We start from the raw sequence: 25,613 nt of genomic DNA, 5'->3' as shown, positions 1-25,613 counted from the left end.
CAGCGTTTAGAAGAATGATTGGTTTGCAAGTTTTTCACTCCCTAAATTTGTCAAGGGTCTTGGGACTAGGCCGGGATTTACTTGAACGTGAAATTGAAGATTGAGAGTGTGCCACTACTAATTACCATTAGTAGACGGTATTTAAGTGATAGAGATTGCACTATTTAACTTATAATTAAAAGATTGTGCCATTAAGTGAAACTTGACCTGACATTCGTGTCGTGTTTCTCATGTTTGTGTCATACATGATAGCTTAATAGGTCGTGTTGTGTAATACCCGTTAAAGTAAACGGGAAATATGACCCGACCTGAAATCAACCCGGTAATATCATCAGATAATATGACCCGACCCGTTACCCGTTAAGAAAAATATTTTTTAAATCAATAAAAATGAAAATGAAAAACATAATATGACCCAAAAAAATGTAAAACATAATACTAAATTAGTATTACATACTAAATTTTGAAGTTGACCCCTTCATGAAAGTTGTAAAACTTTTCATTACAAGTAATTACATTTTTCATACTTTTACAATAATTTTTATTAATTTTTCACTCAAATAAAAAACACTGTTTATGAGATTTGGAGTGTCACATCCCGGCCCAGGGTAGATCACTTTCTGGGCCCGCTCCACCACAGTAGCACGATATTGTCCGCTTTGGGCCCCGACCACGCCCTCACGGTTTTGTTTATGGGAACTCACACAAGAACTTCCCAATGGGTCACCCATCCTGAGAATGCTCTCGCGCGCTACTCGCTTAACTTCGGAGTTTCCACGAAACCCGAAGCTAGTGAGCTCCCAAAAGGACTCGTGCTAGGTAGGGATGAGAATATACATATAAGGATCACTCCCCTGAGCGATGTGGAATGTTACATGGAGGGTTTTAAAAATCTAAACGACCATGTAAAGCATTGAGGATACAAACGATCATATATTAGTGATTATGAATTTTGTTTATTTTGAACTCCTTTAAAAATACTATTTATGAGAGTTTGTACGGTTTTAAAAATTCAAACGATCATATACCCATTTTCAAAGCGTAGAGGATGCGACTACGAGCGTTTGCATATTTTTTTCATATTTTTCGCACATGTAAATTAATTATTATAATTTTTTTAATGTGTTTGGTATTTTTAAATTACTTGATATTTTTATTTTTAATGTGTTTTATGATTTTTAATCTCAATCCTTGCCTATAATATACTATAAAAACAAATAAATAAAACTTAAAATTTAAAATTTATATAGAATAATAATTAATAAACAATATATACATATTCATTATATCTATTGTATTTTATAGTAATTTTTTTTAGTAGTTTAAAAAATTAAAATCATCAAAATAACTTTTTTCTTATCGTGCCGAAACAGGTTACTCGCGTGTCACTCTCGTGTAAACCTGTTAAGGACCCGTTATTAAGGGGTTATTATCGTGTGAACCCGATTAGTTATCGTGTTACCCGAAATCCGTTATTTTTATGTCATTTATATATCGTGTTAACTAGTCGTGTAAGAAATTACCAGATAAAAATAACTCAATTTAGGTTCTTTCTTTGCCTTATATGATTACAACTCTACTTATATAGAGTTCAATCAGAATATATAAATTGGAAAGGGAAAGATAAATTGTTTAAGTGCTTAGTGTTGAAATGACAATAACAATTTAAAAAGAGAGCTTGTATTAAAATGGAGGAATACCTGTAAAGACACTTGATGCAGACTGTACCCCACCAGATCCTCCGAAATGATATAAAAGTAGGCACTTGCATTTTTATCACCGCTCAATCCATTCCTTTTTGAAGCCCAACGCGTCAACTTGGAGCCCTTCCAAAATATTTTGATTCAACTTTAGCTTAATTGCACAAAAATCTCCCAAAGTGCCATAATTTTGGCGTTAGACCCAAGCAAATGAAATTTTGGCTATTTTTAGGCACAAACACAAATAGTGGATTGCCTTAGTAAGTAAGGTCATTTTATTTAATCTACTGCATTCTGAATTTAAAAATCCGTCATCTTCTTAATGTATATTATGAGGGTGTAGTCAAATTATAATTTGATAGAATTTTAAAATACTTTAAAATCTGGATGTATTAAAATTTTAAAAGACGTTGAAATTATAGTATAATCAAATTAGGATTTAAAAAGATTTTAAAAAATATAGCAAAATTCGGAAGTAGTCGATTAGGATTTTAATAAGTGAGGAATTTTGATGGATTTGAGAGTGGGTAGTATAAATACCAAGCACCTAAACAATCCAACCTCCACCCTAGGATTTCATTTCAAGACCAAAACACTTTCTCTGGCGAGGAAGAAGAACCATCTCTCAAAACATGAAGACGACAACATACAAAGCTCCTTTATTTCTCAAATATCCACCCAATCCAAAAACCCACCACAAATTCAACCCCCACAACCCTAGATCTGCTATGTATATTACTTCTCTACCTTTGTTGTCGTTTTTTTTGTTTAGTTGGGTGTTAACTCCGTTTGGTTGCCTATAAAATGTAGGAAATTGTTGGAAAATGGAGGGGATAGGAGGGATTGGAGTCTGGGATATTGGGGTTTTGCCAAGAAAGTTCAAGATATAATAAAGGTCATGGTTGAATTGGTTTGTCTGAAATAACTCATAGACCTTGAGCGGTGGTACTGAGTTTCTGCTTTATTTGGCTACCAAATTAGATCATGGTTTTGATATAACAAATCCATGGTTGAATTGGTATTTGTATATAGATTAACCATTTGCAGAGCATGGTTTAATTGTGGTATGTGTATATAGATATACCATGTGTAGAGCATGGTTTAATTTGGTATGTGTGTGTATATAGATTAATGATGGTGTCATGTTAGACAAAATTTGTAAACTAAATGATGAGTCACTAGTAAGAATAAACACGTTTATCAACATTTAAGTAATAAATTAAGCGTCAACTTTCATGTCATTTAATTCCTAAATTTCATCTATAAATTTAGTCTCCTTAGTATGACCGTTAAAATAATTCATGGCTTGATTAGTATTTGGGTATTTTCTGAATTTGCTTATATGATTAGCATGTTTTCATGAATACAAACTGCTGTGTTTTTAGCTGTTTAAAATTGATAATTGGTTAATTGTGGTACGTGTTTTTAGCTGGTAAGAATAATGGGAAAGAAGAATTAGGCTAGGGCTTATTGTATATGGTCGGCTGGAGCAATTGAGCTTTTTTTTACTATTATTTATACAACTAGAGTTTATAATTACAAGTTAACAACCTATTGAACGTCTTTTAAATCGAATAGTAGTTACCATAGAAGGATACAATTATATACTTATATTATCTTTAAGATATATCGTTGAAACCATCTGTCTTACTTTTGTTGAGATGCCTAGAATGATATAAGGTAACTCTTGCAACCGAATTGTTACTTAGTCACTGAGCTTTGTTTTGGTTAGTTAAATCACTATTCAAACGACAAGGGGAGACGCCTATTTGATTGGTTTATATTTGTATATCAATATATAAAAACGTTTATCCTCATTTCTTCATTTTATATTATAGGAGTCAACTAATAATTAATTTTTAAGAAATTCATGAAACATATCCATACAAATCTATAAGACCAACTCCAACCCTTGGAGTAGGTCTTAAATTTCCCCTTCTATTCCCACACCCCCCCCCCCCCCCCCAACCCACAAAATTTCTCTCCAACCCTTTTTCTAAATTGGGTTAAGTGTTAAAACTTAAACAAAACTCACATTCCCCCCAAAATTAGTGGTAGAGCCCACATGTGAACTTGATCAAACGCTCAAAAATCACTCTCAGACATGCCAAATACGCCAGCCCAACACCAGCCAGACCCCACTCAGTCACTCACGTGGGTGTGTCCTCCTCTTGTCGGCCGTAACAATGAGCCAAACGGCTCTTTTTTCTGATACAACGGCCACAATTCAAATGGACCAACAGTCCAAATTTATATTTGTTTTGTTTGTTTTATATATATAATTTCATTGAATCCAACGACTGATATTTAATATGATCAAATCCAACAGCATAAAAAAGATCTAACATCCCAAATTTAAATATAACGGCGAAAATAATTTATTAACTTAAAATTCACCAAAATTTAGTGATTTTTTTTAATATTTATCGAAATCTAAATATTTTTAGGTTAAAATGTTCATAAAATTATATTAAGATAGTGTACATAATTTTTTTTTAAAAAAAAATTACTTAAAAATTTTAGCGTAAATTTATTCTTTAATAAGGGCTAACAAATTTAAGTCAGAATAGAAAAACTGTTTCTAGATTAAAAAATTTTAGATTTTACTCTAAGGGTTGAAGATGGTCTAATAGAAATTCACATAAATCAATCAAAATCCATATAAGATTGTAAAATCTATTAAATTTTTTTTGAAATAAGTCACATAAAAAAATTCATTACAATGATCTGAAATACAAATTGACGATACCTTTAATGTAGAATATCGTTTTATTTTATACTAATTAATAAAGATTTTTATTTTGAATGCCAACTGTTTCACATATTGTATTTTTACAACGTATTCACGCAAGTTTGAAGAAACAATGAGCAGATGCAGCCTCTTCGCCATGTGTTACTAATCTGACCAACCATTATTATATTACTCTCTTCGAAATTGGCAACGTTGACCAAATACCGTGCCAAAACTGCAATAGGCTACGCGTTCAAAGACGCAAAAACCCAGCAGAGGCAGCACCAGAAGGAACCTAGAAAATTCATCATTTCTTCTTCGCAGAAAAAGCATAAAATCTGTTCTATCCGTTAGAACAGACGAATCAACTTTCTCCAACTGACACGCGTTTTGATTCTTAAGTACGCGTGCGTGCGTGTGTGTATATATATTGATGCAGATGTTGAGAGCCACCACCAAGCTTTTGCCATATCTTTCTTCTGCAGACAAAGGTTCTTCTGCGTCTTCTGTTGTCGCCCATCATCATTTTTTAACAAAGAGGCCTTGCTTTGGAACTCCTTCACCTTCCTCACCATCCTTGCCTGGCTTTCACAAAGGTGGGCTTCAGGTTTATCTTTATATTATTTTATTCGAGCAATATTAAATTATGTAAACGTATTATATGGTCTAATATTTTAGTAGATGTAGTTTTCACTGAAATTCTACTCGTACATCTCAGTTTGAAACTGCTCCTACCGTTACTGTAATAGTTTCGGATATTTCCCCTCCTTAATAATAGTAAGGGTTTTATCCCAAATGATCTATGAAATTGACTCACCTTATTAAGATGATCCATAAAATTAAAAATCGATTCATGTAGAGTGTCACAATTCAATGTGGTACTTTCATTAAAAGTTTTAAAGAATTGTTATGGAAGAAATGTATTGATTTGCAACACCCATTTTCAGATTACAGTGATCGATTCTCAATTTTAATACTATTTGAGATAAAATCCTAATAATAATTAAAAAAATTCATGTTAACGTAGGCACATGGAAATTTCAAATATTGGAGTGCCTAATTATTCGTCATTTGAAACGCATGTGTTTGTTTTTTTTTTTTTTTTTTTTTTGGTAGTGGTTGGTCGAAATAAATGTTGATGTGTGACTTTCGCTTATTTCTTCAGATTCAAAAGATAAAGTTCCACACTCGATTCAAGCCATGCCGGTTTCAACGAATTCATCCTCCGTTGCACAACAAGCCGTGCCTGAAAATGAAGTCGAACAGGTTGAGTTGCTCGCTGCAGTTGAGGATTTATATGGAGGAGTTGTTGTGGACGTGACCGAACCTATGGATTCTGCGGTTTTCGCCTCTTTGCTCCAAGCTTCCATATCGCAATGGAGGCAAAAGGTTTGTATTCGTTGCTTTTCTTTTCTTTTCTTCAGGACCGGTCCTAAGATTTTTCATACCGCAAAAAAATGTGGCCTAACTTTATATAAAAAAATTAATTATTTTTACACATAAAACTTCGATAAAATTATACTTAGAAAAATACTCCAAATTCAAAATAATTTAGAAACATGGAAAAACTAATTTACTTTGTATCGACAGAAGGAAACCAAAAAAACTCGGGGCTTGCAAGTAGATAGATGATGAGTTTTGTTCTTCTTCTATCAGAACTTTTAAACCTTTTGATGACATATCATATGATTTGCAAATTTGGTTTACACAACCTTTGTTAAAGGTTAGAGTTGAATTGGAATGAATGTTTAAAAACCGCAACCCACCGCAACCCACATAGCTACTAGCTAGTATTTAAAAAGAAATTAACAACCAAACAGAAATTTGTGAAAATTGAAAAGAATAAACATGCACATAACATTTTGAACTCAAGACATTTGGTTAATTTTAAACAACAAAAAACATTGCTTCTCATTAAACTTCTTAATCATTTAGCCAAATTTTATAAATTTATACTCTTATGAAAAGAAATTTGTAAAAATTGGAAATTAAATAAGCAAACCTCCTCATTAATTTCAAACATCAAAAACACCAGTTTTAGTTAAATTTCTTTGTTATTAACTAAATTTTATAAATTTATACTTTTATGAAAACATATATAAGGCCCTGCCCTTCTTCGATCTCGTTAAATGTCTTGTGTTTCCCTTGATGCTGACGATGTGAAGGTTGTTTACTCTGTGTTTTGTAGGGGAAGAAGGGCTTCTGGATCAAATTGCCTATCGAACGGTCAAATCTTGTTGATGCCGCAGTTAAGGTACAAGAGATTCTACTGGCCTAACTCTTCTGAATTACCTCAAAGATATTCTTGATTAATTATTTGGAGCTGTTAGGAATGTAACTTGTCTAGTAGTCTTATTGTTTTTATCAACCATCCTTTTCTCTTTTCAATGTTCTTGACAAAAGGTATTAGTATAAGCGCACAATCCGGCACCAACACTCGGGCTGGCTGCATAATTAAGTATAGCTGTTTTGTTCTCTGATGTCCGACAACACTCGGGCTTCTTTTGTTACTTGTGCAGGAAGGATTTAGGTACCACCATGCTGAATCAGATTACTTAATGCTTGTACGTTGGATTTCCGAAACTGATGATACTCTGCCTGCAAATGCTTCGCACCGAGTGGGCATTGGCGCTTTTGTCATGAACAGTAAGAGGGAGGTATACCTTCTGCACATGAATCTAGTCTCCCTTTTGTTCTGAACATATATGACATGTAAAAATGAAAGTTCAAATTTTTAACATTTTGCTTTCGTGGTTCTGTTTAACGAGAAAATAGTGAAAAGTTTCTAACATTGTTCGCTCTGAAACCTGCTATTTAAAAGAGATTTTCAAGCCATGATTTGGTCCTTTTATGTACTTTTCTGTGGTGGTTATTAGCTTTTAGATTAGATAACCAGAGAGATAGAGTAATGATATTCATAGTAATCGAAAACTTAAAAGGAAAATTTCTTTTAATATACATGCTAGATGCATATTGCGTTCGTATTTGCATAGACAATTTAACAGTTCTAAATCAGAAAATAGGATAGGCTGTCCTGTTTCTGATAAAGCATTTGTAGTTCACTTTGACATCATTTTAAGTAGTTCTGTAAGTTTCTTATGTTGAAGTCTGTTCCTACGACATTATGTTTGCTTTGCCGCATTCTATCTTTGCCTACTAAAATTGTTCGCTCGGGTAGGTGCTTGTGGTTCAGGAGTTAAGTGGTAGATTCAGCAATACAGATGTGTGGAAGATGCCAACTGGGGTTGTCAATGAAGTGAGTAAAAACACCAGCACAACTATAGCAAAATCATAATAATTTTCAAATACGTTATCATCATGGATTAAAAATTGTATCCATCGACAGGGTGAGGATATCTGCGAAGCTGCTGTTAGAGAGGTTAAAGAAGAGACAGGAATTGATACGGAGTTCGTGGAGGTTTTAGCTTTTAGGTAAGAAACTTGCCTTCGGATTGAATAAGTGTTGTATATAATTCTACAGAAGCCCCTCTTCATATTCTCTCCATCTCTCTACAGGCAAAGCCACAAGTCATTCTTTCGAAAGTCAGATTTGTTCATTGTTTGCATGTTGACCCCAAAATCCTTTGACATCCAAGAGCAGAACTTGGAGATTGAGGCAGCCCAGGTAATTTCCCGGGACACAAAAAAAATCCCCCATAGTGTATAATCGTTAATCTTGTTTAAACTATTTGGTGGTAGAGGATGTGACCATGTCTTCCAAGTGTTACAAGGTATCATTAACATGATTCAAAACTATTCTAATGTGTTATTCTGGGAATTTTTTTTCAGTGGATGCCAGTTGCGGACTATGCAGCTCAACCCTTTGTTAAGAAAAACAAACTCTTTGACTATATAGCAAAAATATGCTTGGCAAAATCAGACAAGAACTATGTCGGTTTTACTGCGCTGGGTACAACTACATCCTCTGGAAAAAGAAGCTACCTGTACTATAACAACCGGGATATGGAAAACCTACTGGCCACCGGTGATCCTCAGTAGAAAACGTTGACCTCTACTTCGATAATATATACATATATATGTGTGTACTACCGGTGATCTGCAATAGAAATGGTACCTCTACTCCATATATGTTATTGGACGAGGTCAACGCTTCTACTGCAGATCACCAGTAGTGTGTGTGTATATATAGTTGCAACAACAGTTAGTATAAATTCCTAGCTATCTAAATAATGGTTCCTGTATAGATCGATGTTTCTTACATTGCTTTATACAATGATAAGCTCAATTACTTGTGTGCTAAGTCACATATTCGATTTATATGTTGATTGTTTTTTACTGCAAGCTGTATTGCTCTTCGAATTGTCGTAGGTCAGGAACCTGCTAATGGATTTGCTATTTGCTTCAATATAATAAAATATACAAGTTGTTCTATTGTATCTTGCTTTTGCCATTGTTACAGATTCATTTGCAGTTTACACCTTACATTACTGATTCGACGTGCTTCTAAGAAAACAGATTTCAGAAAAGCGCTTTTGTAGGAAGGGAAAATGCATATGATCATAGTAGTTCTTTCTACATAAGCACTTCCCCAGTCCCCCTAACAGGCCATTCATGTGGCCAGTTGAAAATTGCTTTTCTAGAAAGCACTTTTGCTTATTAGAGCTTTGAACCTCCTATGAAAGGGACTAAAACACCTGTCTCCAATGGTTTTAAAACATGCTGCCTCATGCCTTTGACATCCAGAGAATCTTGAGTTATTAAATATTTTTTAGGGTATTGTTCTCTTTTTTCATATAATAAAACAAATTGATGCCATAAAAAAATGGGAAATGTTATTGGCACTTCAAAAATCTCATTTTACACTCCTCATAAGTGTATTTTTCTTTGCAAATATAGAAAGTTTGGAGTGTAGAATGAGATTTTTGGAATGCCAATAACAATTCCCAAAAAAATAACAAATAAAAATCCCATAGAAATATTAAAAGAAAATGACAAGTCCTTCCAGGTGAGGTTAAACTTGATTTCACAAAATATTTAAATATAAGAGGCAATTTGATTAATTGATTTTTTTTTTCCACAACAAAAATGATATTTCATCCAAATCCATTTCAAATATAATATGGGAACGGCATGCCCTTGATCTCAAGGTCAAATCACATTTTTGGTCCTCTAATTGGAACCTATTTTTCAATTTGGTCCCTATCCTTTTAATTTTGGAAATATAATATTTTTTATGCTAGAAATTAAGTCCTACATATCTATATTTGTTAATTTGTTATTGTTCTTTTCGTCAACTCTGTTATAATTTCTGTCAAAATAAGTCACGTGCCACGTATGTGAGGCTGAATCAAGAAGCAAATATGGAAAATCAAATGAGAAAAATTATAGGAATGGTCCCCTAACTTTAACCCAATTGGAGAAATGGTCCTTCAACTTTAACACAATTGGAGAAATTGTCTCTCAACTTTAACCCACTTAGAGCAATGATTCCTCAACTTTAACCTAATTGTAACGATGATCATTCTAACATGACTTATTTTGACGGAATTCCGACGGAATTGACGAAAATGACAATAGCTGCATGTTTTAATGAGTTAAGAGACCAATGATTATGAATTTTTAGTTGAAAGACCATATTGCTCCAATTGGGTTAAAATTGAGAGATAATGCCTCTTACTCTTGTACTATCTAGCCTTTTCATGGCTTTAATGAAATACATGCTGTCTTTATTCAAAAATTATATATTGCCTCACATCCATTAAAAATTCATTAAATAAATTGACACATGCTGTCAAATTTTATAGCAAAAGGTTTTGCCTTCAATTGGCTTAACGCCACGTAAGAAACTAAATGTTCAGTTAGAAGAGTTTGCTATTATTTTTTATTGTTGTATGTTTATGTGGTACTTTTAACATTTGTTTTTAAAATGCTTTTAACATTTTTCTTTCCTAAATGCTTTGAATTTTGAATCAAAAATGGAAATGGTGTTGCTACAAAATGCTCTATCACGTGGGAATTGGGATTGGGCCGGTATTTGTGCAACGTTGTCTACCTCTACTCAAAAGTCATTTGGATTTTATTTCTTCAAATGCTTTAAACTTTTGAATTAAAAATGGTGCTGCTACTAAATGCTCAAAACAACGTTGTTTTGGCCAAGTTATTTTTTTTAAAAAAAGTCATCGTCCTTCTCCTTCTGTTTTGTAGAAGGTGCACTGCAATCAGCACATTGGTGGTTCTTGGAGGTCTTCATAGCCACTTCTTCGAGCTTTCGGGTGGTTCCTAAATCACCCTGATCCCTTAATAGATTCACCTCTGCCCATAATTAATTTTCAATTTTTTTCAAAAAAAAAAAAATCCTTTCCTTTGAAGCTCTCTAAACAATGAATCAGGAATATAAAGAAAATTAGAGAAGTATCATATCATGCATCTTGGGCACCCCATATACAGATTTATTAATAAGTCCAACTTGCCATACATGTATATAGAGAAAGGACTTAAAAATAGTGTGATTTGGGTTGAGCCACCAGAAACCATATAAAAATAGTGCACAATATGAATATTACCAATCTCCTTGCATAAAAATTTCTCAGCAGTTTTTTCTTTTAGCATTCTTCTAAAGAAACTTGGACAGACAAAGTTACCCACCCTCGGCACCGGGTTTTTTTGACTTGACGACGCGAAATGAAAGACGAAACTCTAAATTATGACTTTCTACTTAAGCTAGAGCAACAACGTAATAGTGATTTGATTTATTAAACCCAATCGAACCAAACTATACTGCTTAAACTGTTATTAACCGGTTCCGATACAATTTAAAGAATAAACCAAACCAAATCAAACCCAAAACCACACCAAAAAATATACCCTATATCGATTATGCATTTTTATTTTTTCGTGTGACATTGCCCTTTGCCAACCTCTGACCATGCATGAAACTTGTCAAAACATGTTTAAACCATGACACAAATATTGAGTGAGATTTGAATGAGTAATTTATCCCTCATACCATTTGCATGTTCTCGTGTTTCCTTGTTGCAAGATGCAATGAATTTACAATGAAGTTTTCAGCACCAAATTATCAGATAATCTCGATAAGGCAAATATTACACTATCATGTGGAATGAGTAGGGAAACGCAATAAGAACTCATTTTATTCTGGGTTTGATTCCTGACGTTGATGACTCATACGACGGTGCTTAGGAAGATTAAAATATTTGTGTGAGTCTTTCTGGTACTAAAAAAGATCGACTACCTTGACTTTGACATAAGATGGTTCTTAAAATAATAATAATAATAATAATGTGACATACTTTTCGGTCTTAAGTAGGTCATCATAAAGTGAATTCATTTAATAATAAAGTATAAATGTTTAACCAACATTTAGCAGAGATTGAGATTTTTTTAAGCTTTAATCAACTTTTAACTAGCTTTTAGAAGAATGATTGGTTTGCAAGTTTTTCGCTCCCTAAATTTGTCATGGTTCTTGAGAGTAGGTTGAGATTTACTTGAACATGAAATTGGAGATTGAAAGCGTTTTACTACTAGTTACCACCAGTAGATGATATTTGAGTTATAGAGATTGTGATATTTAACTTCTAACTAAAAGGTTGTGCCATTGAGTGAAAATGACTCAATTTAGGTTCTTTCTTTGCCTTATATGATAATGACTATACTTATGTAGAGAATTCAATAAGAATATGTAAATTGGAAAGAGAAAGATAAATTGCTTAAGTGTTTTGTTGAAATGACAATTACAAATTAAAGAGAGAACTTGTGTTAAAATGGAGAAATACTTGTAAAGACACTTGATGTAGATTGTACCTTCCCAAATTAAGATTTAAGAGGATTTTAAATATATAGCAAAATTCAGGAGTTGTCGATTGGGATTTTAAAGAAGTCCGCAAATGTCTAGGTGTGGTGAGAATACTAAAAGTTTGCCAGGATTTTTATGAATGAGGGATTTTGATGGATTTGAGAGTGGGGTGGTATAAGTACCAAGCACCTAAACAATCCAATCTCCACCTCTAGGATTTCATTTCTAGACCAAAAAACTCTCTCTAGAGAGGAAAAAGAACCATCTCTCAAAAAATGAAGACGACGACATATAAAGCTCCTTTATTTCTCAAATATCCACCCAATCCAAAAACCCACCACTAATTCAACCCCCGCAACCCTAATTCTGCTATGTGTATATTACTTCTCTACGTTTGTTGTCGTTTTTTTTGTTTAGTTGGGTGTTAACTCCGTTCGGTTGCCTAGAAAATGTAGGAAATTGTTGGGAAATGGAGGGAATAGGAGGGATTGGAGTATATGGGATGTTGGGGTTTTGCCAAGAAAGTTCAAGATATAATAAAGGTCATGGTTGAATTGGTTTGCCTGAAATAGCTCACAGACCTTGAGCGGTGGTATTGAGTTTCTGCTTTATTTGGCTGCCAAATTAGATCATGGCTTTGATATAAAAAATTCATGGTTGAATTGGTATTTGTATATATATTAACCATTTGCAGAGCATGGTTTACTTGTGGTGTGTGTATATAGATAAACCATTTGCAGAGCATGGTTTAATTTGGTATGCGTGTGTATATAGATTAATTCTGATGTCAAGTTAAACAAAAATTTGCAAACTAAATGATGTGTCACCAATAAGAATAAATACGTTTATCAACACTTCAGTAATAAATCAAGTATCAACTTTCATTTCAATTAAGGGGGTATAGTCAAACTAAGATTTAATAGGATTTTAAAAGATTTTAAACGTGATAGATTTGATAGGATTTAAGAGGATTGGAGATTCCTACAAAATTAATATGGATTTTAAAATTTGAATGAATTGTGGTGGATTATGGTGGAAGGATTTGAAATCCTAGGGGGTGGGGTTGGATTCTTTTTACTTTTGGTTATATATACTTTTAACTCTCAAATCCCATAAAGTCCACAACTTATTGAAATCCTCCAAAATCTTAATTTTTTTAATACACTTAGATTTGGATGAATTTTAAAATACATTAAAGCCTTTTAATTGACTACACCTAGATTTGAATGGATTCTAAAATCATTTAAAATCCTTTAATTGACTACAGTAGGATTTTAAAGTCTTTTAAAATCCTCTCAAATTCAAGTTTGACTACACCCCCCCTTGGTTTCCTAAATTTTATCTATAAATTTAGTTTACCTAACATTACTGTTAAAAATTTCATGGCTTGATTGGTATTTGGGTATTTTATGAATTTGGTTATATGATTAGCATGTTTTCATGAATACAAATTGCTGTGTTTTTAGCTGTCTAAAATTGATAATTGGTTTAATTGTGATGTGTGTTTTTAGCTGGTAAGAATAATGAGAAAGAAGAATTAGGCTAGGGCTTATTGTATATGATCGGCTGGAACAATTTAGGTTTTTAGCTGGTAAGAACAATATAATAAAATATACAAGTTGTTCTATTGTATCTTGCTTTTGCCATCGTTACAGATTCATTTGCAGTTTACACCTTACATTACTGATTCGACGTGCTTCTAAGAAAACATATTTCAGAAAAGCGCTTTTGTAGGAAGGGAAAATGCATATGATCATAGTAGTTCTTTCTACATAAGCACTTCCCCAGTCCCCCTAACAGGCCATTCATGCGGCCAGTTGAAAATTGCTTTTCTAGAAAGCACTTTTGGTTATTAGAGCTTTTAACCTGCTATGAAAGGGACTAAAACACCTGTCTCCAATGGTATTGTTCCAGAGAATCTTGAGTTTTAAATATTTTCTAGGGTATTGTTCTCTTTTTTTATATAATAAAACAAATTGATGCCATAAAAAAATGGAAAGTGTTATTGGCACTCCAAAAATCTCATTCTATACTCTTCATAAGTGTATTTTTCTTTCCAAATATAGAAAGTTTGAAGTGTAGAATGAGATTTTTGGAATGCCAATAACAATTTCCAAAAAAATAACAAATAAAAATCCCATAGAAATATTAAAAGAAAATGACAAGTCCTTCCAGGTGAGGTTAAACTTGATTTCACAAAATATTTAAATATAAGAGGCAATTTGATTAATTGATTTTTTTTTTCCACAACAAAAATGATATTTCATCCAAATCCATTTCAAATATATTATGGGAACGGCATGCCCTTGATCTCAAGGTCAAATCACATTTTTGGTCCTCTAATTGGAACCTATTTTTCAATTTGGTCCCAATCCTTTTAATTTTGGAAATCTAATATTTTTTTATGCTAGAAATTAAGTCCTACAGATCTATATTTGTTAATTTGTTATTGTTCTTTTCGTCAACTCTGTTAGAATTTCCATCAAAATAAGTCACGTGCCACATATGTGAGGCTGAATCAAGAAGCAAATATGGAAAATCAAATGAGAAAAATTATGGGAATGATCCCCTAACTTTAACCCAATTGGAGAAATGGTCCTTCAACTTTAACACAATTGGAGAAATTGTCTCTCAACTTTAACCCACTTAGAGCAATGATCCCTCGACTTTAACCCAATTGTAACGATGATCATTCCAACATGACTTATTTTGACGGAATTCCGACGGAATTGACGAAAATGACAATAGCTGCACGTTTTAATGAGTTTAGAGACCCATGATTATGAATTTTTAGTTGAAAGACCATATTGCTCCAATTAGGTTAAAATTGAGAGATAATGCCTCTTACTCTTGTACTGTCTAGCCTTTTCATGGCTTTAATGAAATACATGTTGTCTTTATTCAAAAATTATATTGCCTCACATACATTAAAAATTCATTAAATAAATTGACACATGCTGTCAAATTTGATAGCAAAAGGTTTTGCCTTTAATTGGCTTAACGCCACGTAAGAAACTAAAGGTTCAGTTAGAAGAGTTTGCTATTATTTTTTATTGTTGTATGTTTATGTGGTACTTTTAACATTTGTTTTTAAAATGCTTTTAACATTTTTCTTTCCTAAATGCTTTGAATTTTGAATAAAAAATGGAAATGGTGTTGCTACAAAATGCTCTATCACGTGGGAATTGGGGTTGGATCGGTATTGGTGCAACGTTGTCTACCTTTACTCCAAAGTCATTTGGCTTTTATTTCTTCAAATGCTTTAAACTTTTGAATTAAAAATGGTGCTGCTACTAAATGCTCAAAACAACATTGTTTTGGCCAAGTTATTTTATAAAAAAAATGTCATCGTCCTACTCCTTCTGTTTTGTGGAAGGTGCACTGCAATCAGCACATTGGTGGTTCTTGGAGGTCTTCATAGCCACTTTTTCGAGCTTTCGGGTGGTTCCTAAATCACCCTGGTCCCTTAATAGATTCGCCTCTACCCATAATTAATTTTCAATTTTTTTCAAAAAATAAAAATCCTTTCCTTTGAAGCTCTCTAAACAATGAATCAGGAATATAAAGAAAATTAGAGAAGTATCATATCATGCATCTTGGGCACCCCATATACAGATTTATTAATAAGTCCAACTTGCCATACATGTATATAGAGAAAGGACTTAAAAATAGTGTGATTTGGGTTGAGCCAACAGAAACCATATAAAAATAGTGCACAATATGAATATTACCAATCTCCTTGCATAAAAATTTCTCAGCAGTTTTTTCTTTTAGCATTCTTCTAAAGAAACTTCGGCAAACAAAGTTACCCACCCTCGGCACCGGGTTTTTTTGACTTGACGACGCGAAATGAAAGACGAAACTCTAAATTATGACTTTCTACTTAAGCTAGAGCAACAACGTAATAGTGATTTGATTTATTAAACCCAATCGAACCAAACTATACTGCTTGAACTGTTATTTACCGGTTCCGATACAATTTAAAGAATAAACCAAACCAAATCAAACCCAAAACCACACCAAAAAATATACCCTATATCGATTATGCATTTTTATTTTTTCGTGTGACATTGCCCTTTGCCAACCTCTGACCATGCATGAAACTTGTCAAAACATGTTTAAACCATGACACAAATATTGAGTGAGATTTGAATGAGTAATTTATCCCTCATACCATTTGCATGTTCTCGTGTTTCCTTGTTGCAAGATGCAATGAATTTACAATGAAGTTTTCAGCACCAAATTATCAGATAATCTCGATAAGGCAAATATTACACTATCATGTGGAATGAGTAGGGAAACGCAATAAGAACTCATTTTATTTTGGGTTTGATTCCTGACGTTGATGACTCATACGATGGTGCTTAGTAAGATTAAAATATTTGTGTTCTGGTACTAAAAAAGATCGACTACCTTGGCTTTGACATAAGATGGTTCTTAAAATAATAATAATAATAATGTGACATACTTTTCGGTCTTAAGTAGGTCATCATAAAGTGAATTCATTTAATAATAAAGTATAAATGTTTAACCAACTTCTAGCAGAGATTGAGATTTTTTGAAGCTTTAATCAACTTTTAACTAGCTTTTAGAAGAATGATTGGTTTGCAAGTTTTTCGCTCCCTAAATTTGTCATGGGTCTTGAGAGTAGGTTGAGATTTACTTGAACATGAAATTGGAGATTGAGAGTGTTTTACTACTAGTTACCACTAGTAGATGATATTTGAGTTATAGAGATTGTGATATTTAACTTCTAACTAAAATGTTGTGTCATTGAGTGAAAGTGACTCAATTTAGGTTCTTTCCTTGCCTTATATGATAATGACTATACTTATGTGGAGAATTCAATAAGAATATATAAATTGGAAAGAGAAAGATAAATTGCTTAAGTGTTTTGTTGAAATGACAATAACAAATTAAAGAGAGAACTTGTGTTAAAATGGAGAAATACTTGTAAAGACACTTGATGTAGATTGTACCTTCCCAAAAAAAGATTTTTAAGAGGATTTTAAATATATAGCAAAATTCAGGAGTAGTCAATTGGGATTTTAAAGAAGTCCACAAATGTCTAGGTGTGGTGAGAATACTAAAAATTTGCTAGGATTTTTATGAATGAGGGATTTTGATGGATTTGAGAGTAGGGTGGTATAAGTACCAAGCACCTAAACAATCCAACCTCCACCCCTAGGATTTCATTTCTAGACCAAAAAACTCTCTCTAGAGAGGAAAAAAAACCATCTCTCAAAAAATGAAGACGACGACATATAAAGCTCCTTTATTTCTCAAATATCCACCCAATCCAAAAACCCACCACTAATTCAACCCCCGCAACCCTAATTCTGCTATGTGTATATTACTTCTCTACGTTTGTTGTCGTTTTTTTTGTTTAGTTGGGTGTTAACTCCGTTCGGTTGCCTAGAAAATGTAGGAAATTGTTGGGAAATGGAGGGAATAGGAGGGATTGGAGTATATGGGATGTTGGGGTTTTGCCAAGAAAGTTCAAGATATAATAAAGGTCATGGTTGAATTGGTTTGCCTGAAATAGCTCACAGACCTTGAGCGGTGGTATTGAGTTTCTGCTTTATTTGGCTGCCAAATTAGATCATGGCCTTGATATAAAAAATTCATGGTTGAATTGGTATTTGTATATAGATTAACCATTTGCAGAGCATGGTTTACTTGTGGTGTGTGTATATAGATAAACCATTTGCAGAGCATGGTTTAATTTGGTATGCGTGTGTATATAGATTAATTCTGGTGTCAAGTTAAACAAAAATTTGCAAACTAAATGATGTGTCACCAATAAGAATAAATACGTTTATCAACACTTCAGTAATAAATCAAGTATCAACTTTCATTTCAATTAAAGGGTATAGTCAAACTAAGATTTAATAGGATTTTAAAAGATTTTAAATGTGATAGATTTGATAGGATTTAAGAGGATTGGAGATTCCTACAAAATTCATATGGATTTTAAAGAATTTGAATGAATTGTGGTGGATTGTGATGGAAGGATTTGAAATCCTAGGGGGTGGGGTTGGATTCTTTTTACTCTTGGTTATATATACTTTTAACTCTCAAATCCCATAAAATCCACAACTTATTGAAATCCTCCAAAATCTTAATTTTTTTAATACACTTAGATTTCGATGAATTTTAAAATACATTAAAACCTTTTAATTGACTACACCTAGATTTGAATGGATTCTAAAATCATTTAAAATCCTTTAATTGACTACATTAGGATTTTAAAGTCTTTTAAAATCCTCTCAAATTCGAGTTTGACTACACCCCCCTTGGTTTCCTAAATTTTATCTATAAATTTAGTTTCCCTAACATTACTGTTAAAAATTTCATGGCTTGATTGGTATTTGGGTATTTTATGAATTTGGTTATATGATTAGCATGTTTTCATGAATACAAATTGCTGTGTTTTTAGCTGTTTAAAATGATAATTGGTTTAATTGTGATGTGTGTTTTTAGCTGGTAAGAATAATGGGAAAGAAGAATTAGGCTAGGGCTTATTGTATATGATCGGCTGGAACAATTTAGATTTTTTTTTACTATTATTTATGAAACCAGAGTTTATAATTATAAGTCGGCAACCTATTAAATGTCTTTTAAATTGAAGACCAGTTACTATGGAAGGATACAATTATATATTTGTATTATCTTTAAGATATGTCGTTGCAACCATGTATCTTACATTTGTTGAGATGCCTAGAATGATATAAGGTAACTCTTGCAACCGAATTGTTACTGAGTCACTGATCTTTGTTTTGGTTAGTTAAATCACAATTTAAACGACAAAGGGAAATACATATTTGATTGGTTTAGATTTCCATATTAATATATATAATCGTTTATGCTCATTTTTTTATTTTATATTATAGAAGTCAACTAATAATTAACTCCTAAAAAATTCATGAAACATATCCTGATATCCATACAAATCTAAAATAGTAATTCACATATATCTGTCGTAGAATTTATTAAAATTCTTTGAAATCTGTTACTTAAAAAACTTCATTAAAATCCTCCAAAATATAAATTGATGACACCCTTAGTGTAGAATATTGTTTTATTTTATACTAATTAATTAAAGATTTTACATTGAATGCCAATTGTTTCACCAATTGTATTTTTACAAGAAATTTTTCAGGATGCCCGATGCATTAGACATCTGGTGTACCACCAATAAATATCTGACATGTGGCAAATCTGTTTTCTATTAAATCTCTTACTTTTTTTATTTTGTTTTGTTCGAGATGAAGTCTATGGACTCCATTAATTTTTTAGTCTGTTCATCTTCTTCTTTGGTAGATTTGTAGATTCACCGCTTTCATCTTCTTCGCAGATTCACCCAACTCCTAAACATACTAAACCCTTTTTCTTTGCTGGGTTCAAGCCCTTGTTGGTGTTGCACATTGCGGACAACATGACCGAGGACTTGACAGAGAGCAGGCGAGCAAAATGGAGACGATGCGGTGCCGTCGATTTTAGGCTGGTGAGGAGGGTGGGAATTTTATGGACTACAAGATCTCACCCGTTGATTTGGCGATGGAGACTCTGAAGATGGCGATGTTGAGGGATTTTGAGAGTGCACAACCGACGGGATTGGGAATTAAATGTGAAGAAGGTTGTGGAGTAATTAAGTTCAAATCAGACTATGAAGAAGGTTGCATACGAAGAAGATGAGTTCCAAAAATTTTAGGGTGTAGTCAAACTCAGATTTGAGATAATTTTAATTAAAATCCTAGTGCAGTCAGTTAAAAGATTTTAAAGAATTTTAAAATCCATTTAAATTTAAGTGTAGTCAATTAAAAATTTTTAAAGAATTTTAGAATCAATTCAAATATAGGTTTAGTTAATTAAAAGATTTGAAAGGATTTTAAAATCTATCCAAATTTAAGTCTATTAAAAAAATTAAGATTTTTAAGGATTTCAATAAGTTGTAGATTTTGTGGGATTTAAGAGCAAAAAATATATATAACCAAAACTAAAAGAATCCAACCCCATCTTCTCCTATTTCAAATCTTTCCATCACAATCCACCACAGGTCCACAATTCATTCAAATTCTTTAAAATCCATATGAATTTTGTAGGAGCCTTTAATCCTCTTAAATCTTATCAAATCTATTACTTTTAAAATCCTTTAAAATTTTAGTTTGATTACACTCCCCTTATAATGAATTTTGATAAAAACAATAAAAAATGAACTACATTTCAACATAAAAAAAAAAACAATAAAAAAGCGAATTTGAGTGGGAAGAAAAACAAAATGCCACGTTGCAGATGCTTATTAGTTCGGTACTCCACCTGTCATGTATGAAGTGGAGTTCCCGGAACGGGGAAAAATTTCTCTATTTTTACAACATATTCACGAAGTTTCCAAGCAAATTCATCGTTATATTACTCTCTTGGAAACTGACAACGTTTGCCAAATACCGTACCAAAAACTGCAAAAGATTCCACGTTCAAAGTCGCAAAAACCGGCAGAAGCAGCACAGAAGGAACCAAGAAGATTCATCATTTCTTCTTCGCAGCCAAAGCCGAAAATGCATAAAATCCTTCGCTTCCATTAACAGATGAGAACAGACGAATCAACTTTCTCCAGCTGACACACATTTTGATTCTTAAGCACGTGTATATATGTTGATGCAGAGGTTGAGAGCCACCACCAAGCTTTTGCCATATCTTTCTTCTGCAGACAAAGGTTCTTCTGCGTCATCTGTTGTTGCCCATCATCATTCTTTAACAAAGAGGCCTTGCTTTGGAACTCCTTCACCTTCCTCACCATCCTTGACTGGCTTTCACAAAGGTGGGCTTCAAGTTTATTTTTATATTCTTTTATTCGAGCAATATAAATTATGTAAATATACTTGCATGTGATCTAATATTTTAGTAAATGAGGTATTAGAATTCTATTCATACGTCCGAGTTTGAAATTGCTCTTACCGTTACCGTAAAACTTTTGAATATTTCCCCTCCCTTAATACTAGTAAGGTTTTATCTCAAATGATTCATGAAATTGACCAACTCTATCAAGATGGTCCATAAAATAAAATTAATCAATGTAGCCTTGAAAATTAGTGTCACAACTGAACGTGGTACTTTCATTAAAAGTTTTACATAATTGTTACGGAAAACTACATACACCTATTTTCAAATTACATTGATTGATTCTTAATTTCAAAAACTATTTGTGATAAAAATCCTAATAATAATTAAAAAAAATTCATGTTAACGTAGGCACATGGAAATGTCAAACAATGGAGCGACTACTTATTAGTCATCCTCTGTCTTCTAGCAATTGAAACGCATGAGTTTTATTTATGAGGAATTGTAGTCGTTGGTCGAAATAAATGTTGATGTGTGACTTTCACTTATTTCTTCAGATTCAAAAGATAAAGTTCCACACTTGATTCAAGCCATGCCATTTTTAACGAGTTCATCCACCGTTGCACAACAAGCCGTGCCTGAAAATGAAGTCGAACAGGTTGAGTTGCTCGCTGCAGTTGAGGATTTATATGGAGGAGTTGTTGTGGACGTGACTGAACCTATGGATTCTGCGGTTTTCGCTTCTTTGCTTCAAGCTTCCATATCGCAATGGAGGCAAAAGGTTTGTATTCGTAGCTTTTCTTTTCTTGAGGGCCGGTCCTGAGATTTTTCAGGCCAGGGCAATGCAAAAAAATGTGGCCTAACTTTATGTTTCAAACCACAAAAACACCAGTTCTAGTTAAATTTCTTTGTTATTAAGTAAATTTTATAAATTTTATAACTTTATACTTTTATGTAACATAAATAAGGCCCTGCCCTTCTTCGATCTCGTTAAATGTCTTGTGTTTCACTTGATGCTGACGATGTGAAGGTTGTTTACTTTGTGTTTTGTAGGGGAAGAAGGGCGTTTGGATCAAATTGCCTATCGAACGGTCAAATCTAGTTGATGCCGCAGTTAAGGTACAAGAGATTCTACTGGCCTAGCTCTTCTGAACTACCTCAAAGATATTCTTGATTAATTATTTGAAGCTGTTAGGAATGTAACTTGTCTAGTAGTCGTTTTTTATCAACTATCCTTTTCTCTTTTCAATGTTCTTGACAAAAGGTACTAGTATAATCGCACAATCCGGCGCCAACACTCGGGCTGGCTGCATAATTCAGTATAGCTGTTTTGTTCTCTGATGTCCGACAACACTCGGGCTTCTTTTGTTACTTGTGCAGGAAGGATTTAGGTACCACCATGCTGAATCAGATTACTTAATGCTTGTACGTTGGATTTCCGAAACTGATGATAGACTCCCTGTAAATGCTTCGCACAGAGTGGGCATTGGAGCTTTTGTCATGAACAGTAACAGAGAGGTATACCTTCTGCACATGAATGTAGGCTCCCTTTTGTTCTGAACATATATGACATGTAAAAATGAAAGTTCAAATTTTTAACATTTTACTTTCGTGGTTCTGTTTAACGAGAAAATAGTGAAAAGTTTCTAACATTGTTCGCTCTGAAACCTGCTATTTAAAAAAGATTTTCAAGCCATGAATTGGTCCTTTTATGTACTTTACTGTGGTGGTTATTAGCCTTTAGATTAGATAACCAGAGAAATAGAGTAATGATATTCATAGTAATCGAAAACTTAAAAGGAAAATTTCTTTTAATATACATGCTAGATGCATATTGCGTTCGTATTTGCATAGACAATTTAACGGTTCTAAATCAGAAAATAGGATTGGCTGTCATGTTTCTGATAAAGCACTTGTAGTTCACTTTGATATCATTTTAAGTAGTTCTGTAAGTTTCTTATGTTGAAGTCTGTTCCTACGACATTATGTTTGCATTGACGCATTCTATCTTTGCCTACTGAAATTGTTCGCTCGGGTAGGTGCTTGTGGTTCAGGAGTTAAGTGGCAGATTCAGAAATACGGGTGTGTGGAAGATGCCAACTGGGGTTGTCAATGAAGTGAGTAAAAGCACCAGCACAACTATAACAAATTCATAATAATTTTCAAATATGTTATCATCATGGATTAAAAATTGTATCCATCGACAGGGTGAGGATATCTGCGAAGCTGCTGTTAGAGAGGTTAAAGAAGAGACAGGAATCGATACGGAGTTCGTGGAGGTTTTAGCATTTAGGTAAGAAACTTGCCTTCGGATTAAAGAAGTGTTGTATATAATTCTACAGAAGCCCCTCTTTATATTCTCTCCATCTCTCTACAGGCAAAGCCACAAGTCATTCTTTCGAAAGTCAGATTTGTTCATTGTTTGCATGTTGACCCCAAAATCGTTCGACATCCAAGAGCAGAACTTGGAGATTGAGGCAGCCCAGGTAATTTCCCGGGACACAAAAAATCCCCCATAGAGTATGATCGTTAATCTTGTTTAAACTATTTGGTGCTAGAGGATGTGACCATGTCTTCCAAGTGTTACAAGGTATCATTAACATGATTCAAAACTATTCTAATGTGTTATTCTGGGATTTTTTTTTTCAGTGGATGCCAGCTGCGGACTATGCAGCTCAACCCTTTGTTAAGAAAAACAAACTCTTTGACTATATAGCAAAAATATGCTTGGCAAAATCAGACAAGAACTATGTCGGTTTTACTGCGCTGGGTACAACTACATCCTCTGGAAAAAGAAGCTACCTGTACTATAACAACCGGGATATGGAAAACCTACTGGCTACCGGTGATCCTCAGTAGAAAACGTTGACCTCTACTTCGATAATATATACATATATACGTTGACCTCTACACCAAGGTCGGGGTGTGTCAATCAACATTGGTGGTTCTTGGAAGTCCTCATAGCCACTTCTTCGAACTTTCGGATGGTTCCTAAATCACCCTGGTCCCTTAATAGATTCACCTCTGCCCATAATTAATTTTCAATTTTTTTCGAAAAATAAAAATCCGCTCCTTTGAAGCTCACTAAACAATGGATCAGGAATATAAAGAAAATTAGAGAAGCATCATATCATGCACCTTGGACACCCCATATACAGATTTATTAATAAGTCCAACTTGCCATACATGTACATAGAGAAAGGACTCAAAAATAGTGTGATTTGGGTTGAGCCACCAGAAACCATGTAAAAATAGTGCACAATATGAATATCGTAGAATATTCTTACATAAAATTACCAATCTCCTTGCATAAAAATTTCTCAGCAGTTTTTTCTTTTAGCATTTCTTCTAAAGAAACTTAGGCAAACAAAGTTAACCACCCTCGGCACCGGGTTTCTTTGACTTGACGACGCAAAATGAAAGACGAAACTCTAAATTATGACTTTCTACTTAAGCTAGAGCAACAACCTAATAGTGATTTGATTTATTAAACCCAATCGAACCAAACTATACTGCTTGAACCGTTATTAACCAGTTCCGATACAATTTAATGAATAAACCAACCAAATCAAACTATACTCGATGTTTTTTACATTGCTTTATACAATGATAAGCTTAATTACTTGTGTGCTAAGTCACAGATTCGATTTATTTGTTGATTGTTTTTCACTGCAAGCTGTATTGCTCTTCGAATTGTCGTAGGTCAGGAACCTGCTAATGGATTTGCTATTTGCTTCAATATAAAATATACAAGTTGTTCTATTGTATCTTGCTTTTGCCATTGTTACAGATTCATTTGCAGTTTACACCTTACATTACTGATTCGACGTGCTTCTAATAAAACAGATTTCAGAAAAGCGCTTTTGTAGGAAGGGAAAGTGCATATGATCATAGTAGTTCTTTCTACATCAGCACTTCCCCAGTCCCCCTAACAGGCCATTCATGCGGCCGGTTGAAAATTGCTTTTCTAGAAAACACTTTTGCTTATTAGAGCTTTTAACCTGCTATGAAAGGGACTAAAACACCTGCCTCCAATGGTTTTAAAACATGCTGCCTCATGCCCTTGACATCCATAGAATCTTGAGTTATTAAATATTTTTTAGGGTATTGTTCTCTTTTTTCATATAATAAAACAAATTGATGCCATCAAAAATAACAAATAAAAATCCAATAGAAATATTAAAAGAAAATGATAAGTCCTTCCAGGTGAGGTTAAACTTGATTTCACAAAATATTTAAATATAAGAGGCAATTTGATTAATTGATTTTGTTTTTTTCCACAACCAAAAATGATATTTCGTCCAAATCCATTTCAAATATATATGGGAACCGGCATATCCCATGCCTTTCATCACAAGGTCAAATCACATTTTTGGTCCTCTAATTGGAACCTATTTTTCAATTTGGTCCATATACTTTTATTTTTGGAAATGTAACATTTGTTATGCTAGAAATTAAGTCCTATAAATCTATAATTGTTAATTTGTTATTGTTCTTTTCGTCAACTCTGTTAGAACTTCTGTCAAAATGAGAAAAATTATAGCAATGGTCCCTTAATTTTAACCCA

General features: G+C 33.3%; 2 protein-coding genes across 2 annotated transcripts; both read left to right on the top strand.

The window, feature by feature from the left end:
* The first annotated feature begins 4,646 nt into the window (after nt 1-4,646).
* LOC137740016 (nudix hydrolase 2) lies at nt 4,647-8,828 on the top strand. The gene is made up of 8 exons (XM_068479802.2): nt 4,647-5,027; nt 5,597-5,820; nt 6,620-6,685; nt 6,951-7,088; nt 7,610-7,687; nt 7,778-7,863; nt 7,948-8,056; nt 8,221-8,828. The coding sequence occupies exons 1-8, from the start codon at nt 4,865-4,867 to the stop codon at nt 8,428-8,430; spliced, it is 1,074 nt and encodes a 357-aa protein (XP_068335903.2). The 5' UTR covers nt 4,647-4,864; the 3' UTR covers nt 8,431-8,828.
* An 11,893-nt stretch (nt 8,829-20,721) lies between these two features.
* LOC137739159 (nudix hydrolase 2-like) lies at nt 20,722-24,339 on the top strand. The gene is made up of 8 exons (XM_068478669.2): nt 20,722-21,026; nt 21,604-21,827; nt 22,100-22,165; nt 22,427-22,564; nt 23,086-23,163; nt 23,254-23,339; nt 23,424-23,532; nt 23,696-24,339. Exons 1-8 carry the CDS (start codon nt 20,858-20,860, stop codon nt 23,903-23,905), a joined length of 1,080 nt encoding a protein of 359 aa, XP_068334770.2. The 5' UTR covers nt 20,722-20,857; the 3' UTR covers nt 23,906-24,339.
* The last annotated feature ends 1,274 nt before the right edge of the window (nt 24,340-25,613 follow it).

Source organism: Pyrus communis, chromosome 9 (genome assembly GCF_041283825.1).
Source record: "Pyrus communis isolate YQ-2024b chromosome 9, ASM4128382v1, whole genome shotgun sequence".
Lineage (NCBI taxonomy): Eukaryota > Viridiplantae > Streptophyta > Magnoliopsida > Rosales > Rosaceae > Pyrus > Pyrus communis.
The sequence above is the reverse complement of the archived record's forward strand: the minus strand, read 5'-3'. Positions and strand labels throughout refer to the sequence as shown.

What these genes read in the sequence shown, in the direction of transcription:
- LOC137739159 (XM_068478669.2), top strand. Translation starts at nt 20,858, where the DNA reads ATGTTGATGCAGAGGTTGAGAGCCACCACCAAGCTTTTGCCATATCTT. An exon ending in TAGTTGATGCCGCAGTTAAG is followed by an intron (nt 22,166 to 22,426) that starts GTACAAGAGATT and finishes TTACTTGTGCAG; the next exon opens with GAAGGATTTAGGTACCACCA. An exon ending in TCATGAACAGTAACAGAGAG is followed by an intron (nt 22,565 to 23,085) that starts GTATACCTTCTG and finishes TCGCTCGGGTAG; the next exon opens with GTGCTTGTGGTTCAGGAGTT.
- LOC137740016 (XM_068479802.2), top strand. Translation starts at nt 4,865, where the DNA reads ATGCAGATGTTGAGAGCCACCACCAAGCTTTTGCCATATCTTTCTTCT. An exon ending in GTGGAGGTTTTAGCTTTTAG is followed by an intron (nt 7,864 to 7,947) that starts GTAAGAAACTTG and finishes ATCTCTCTACAG; the next exon opens with GCAAAGCCACAAGTCATTCT. An exon ending in TGGAGATTGAGGCAGCCCAG is followed by an intron (nt 8,057 to 8,220) that starts GTAATTTCCCGG and finishes ATTTTTTTTCAG; the next exon opens with TGGATGCCAGTTGCGGACTA.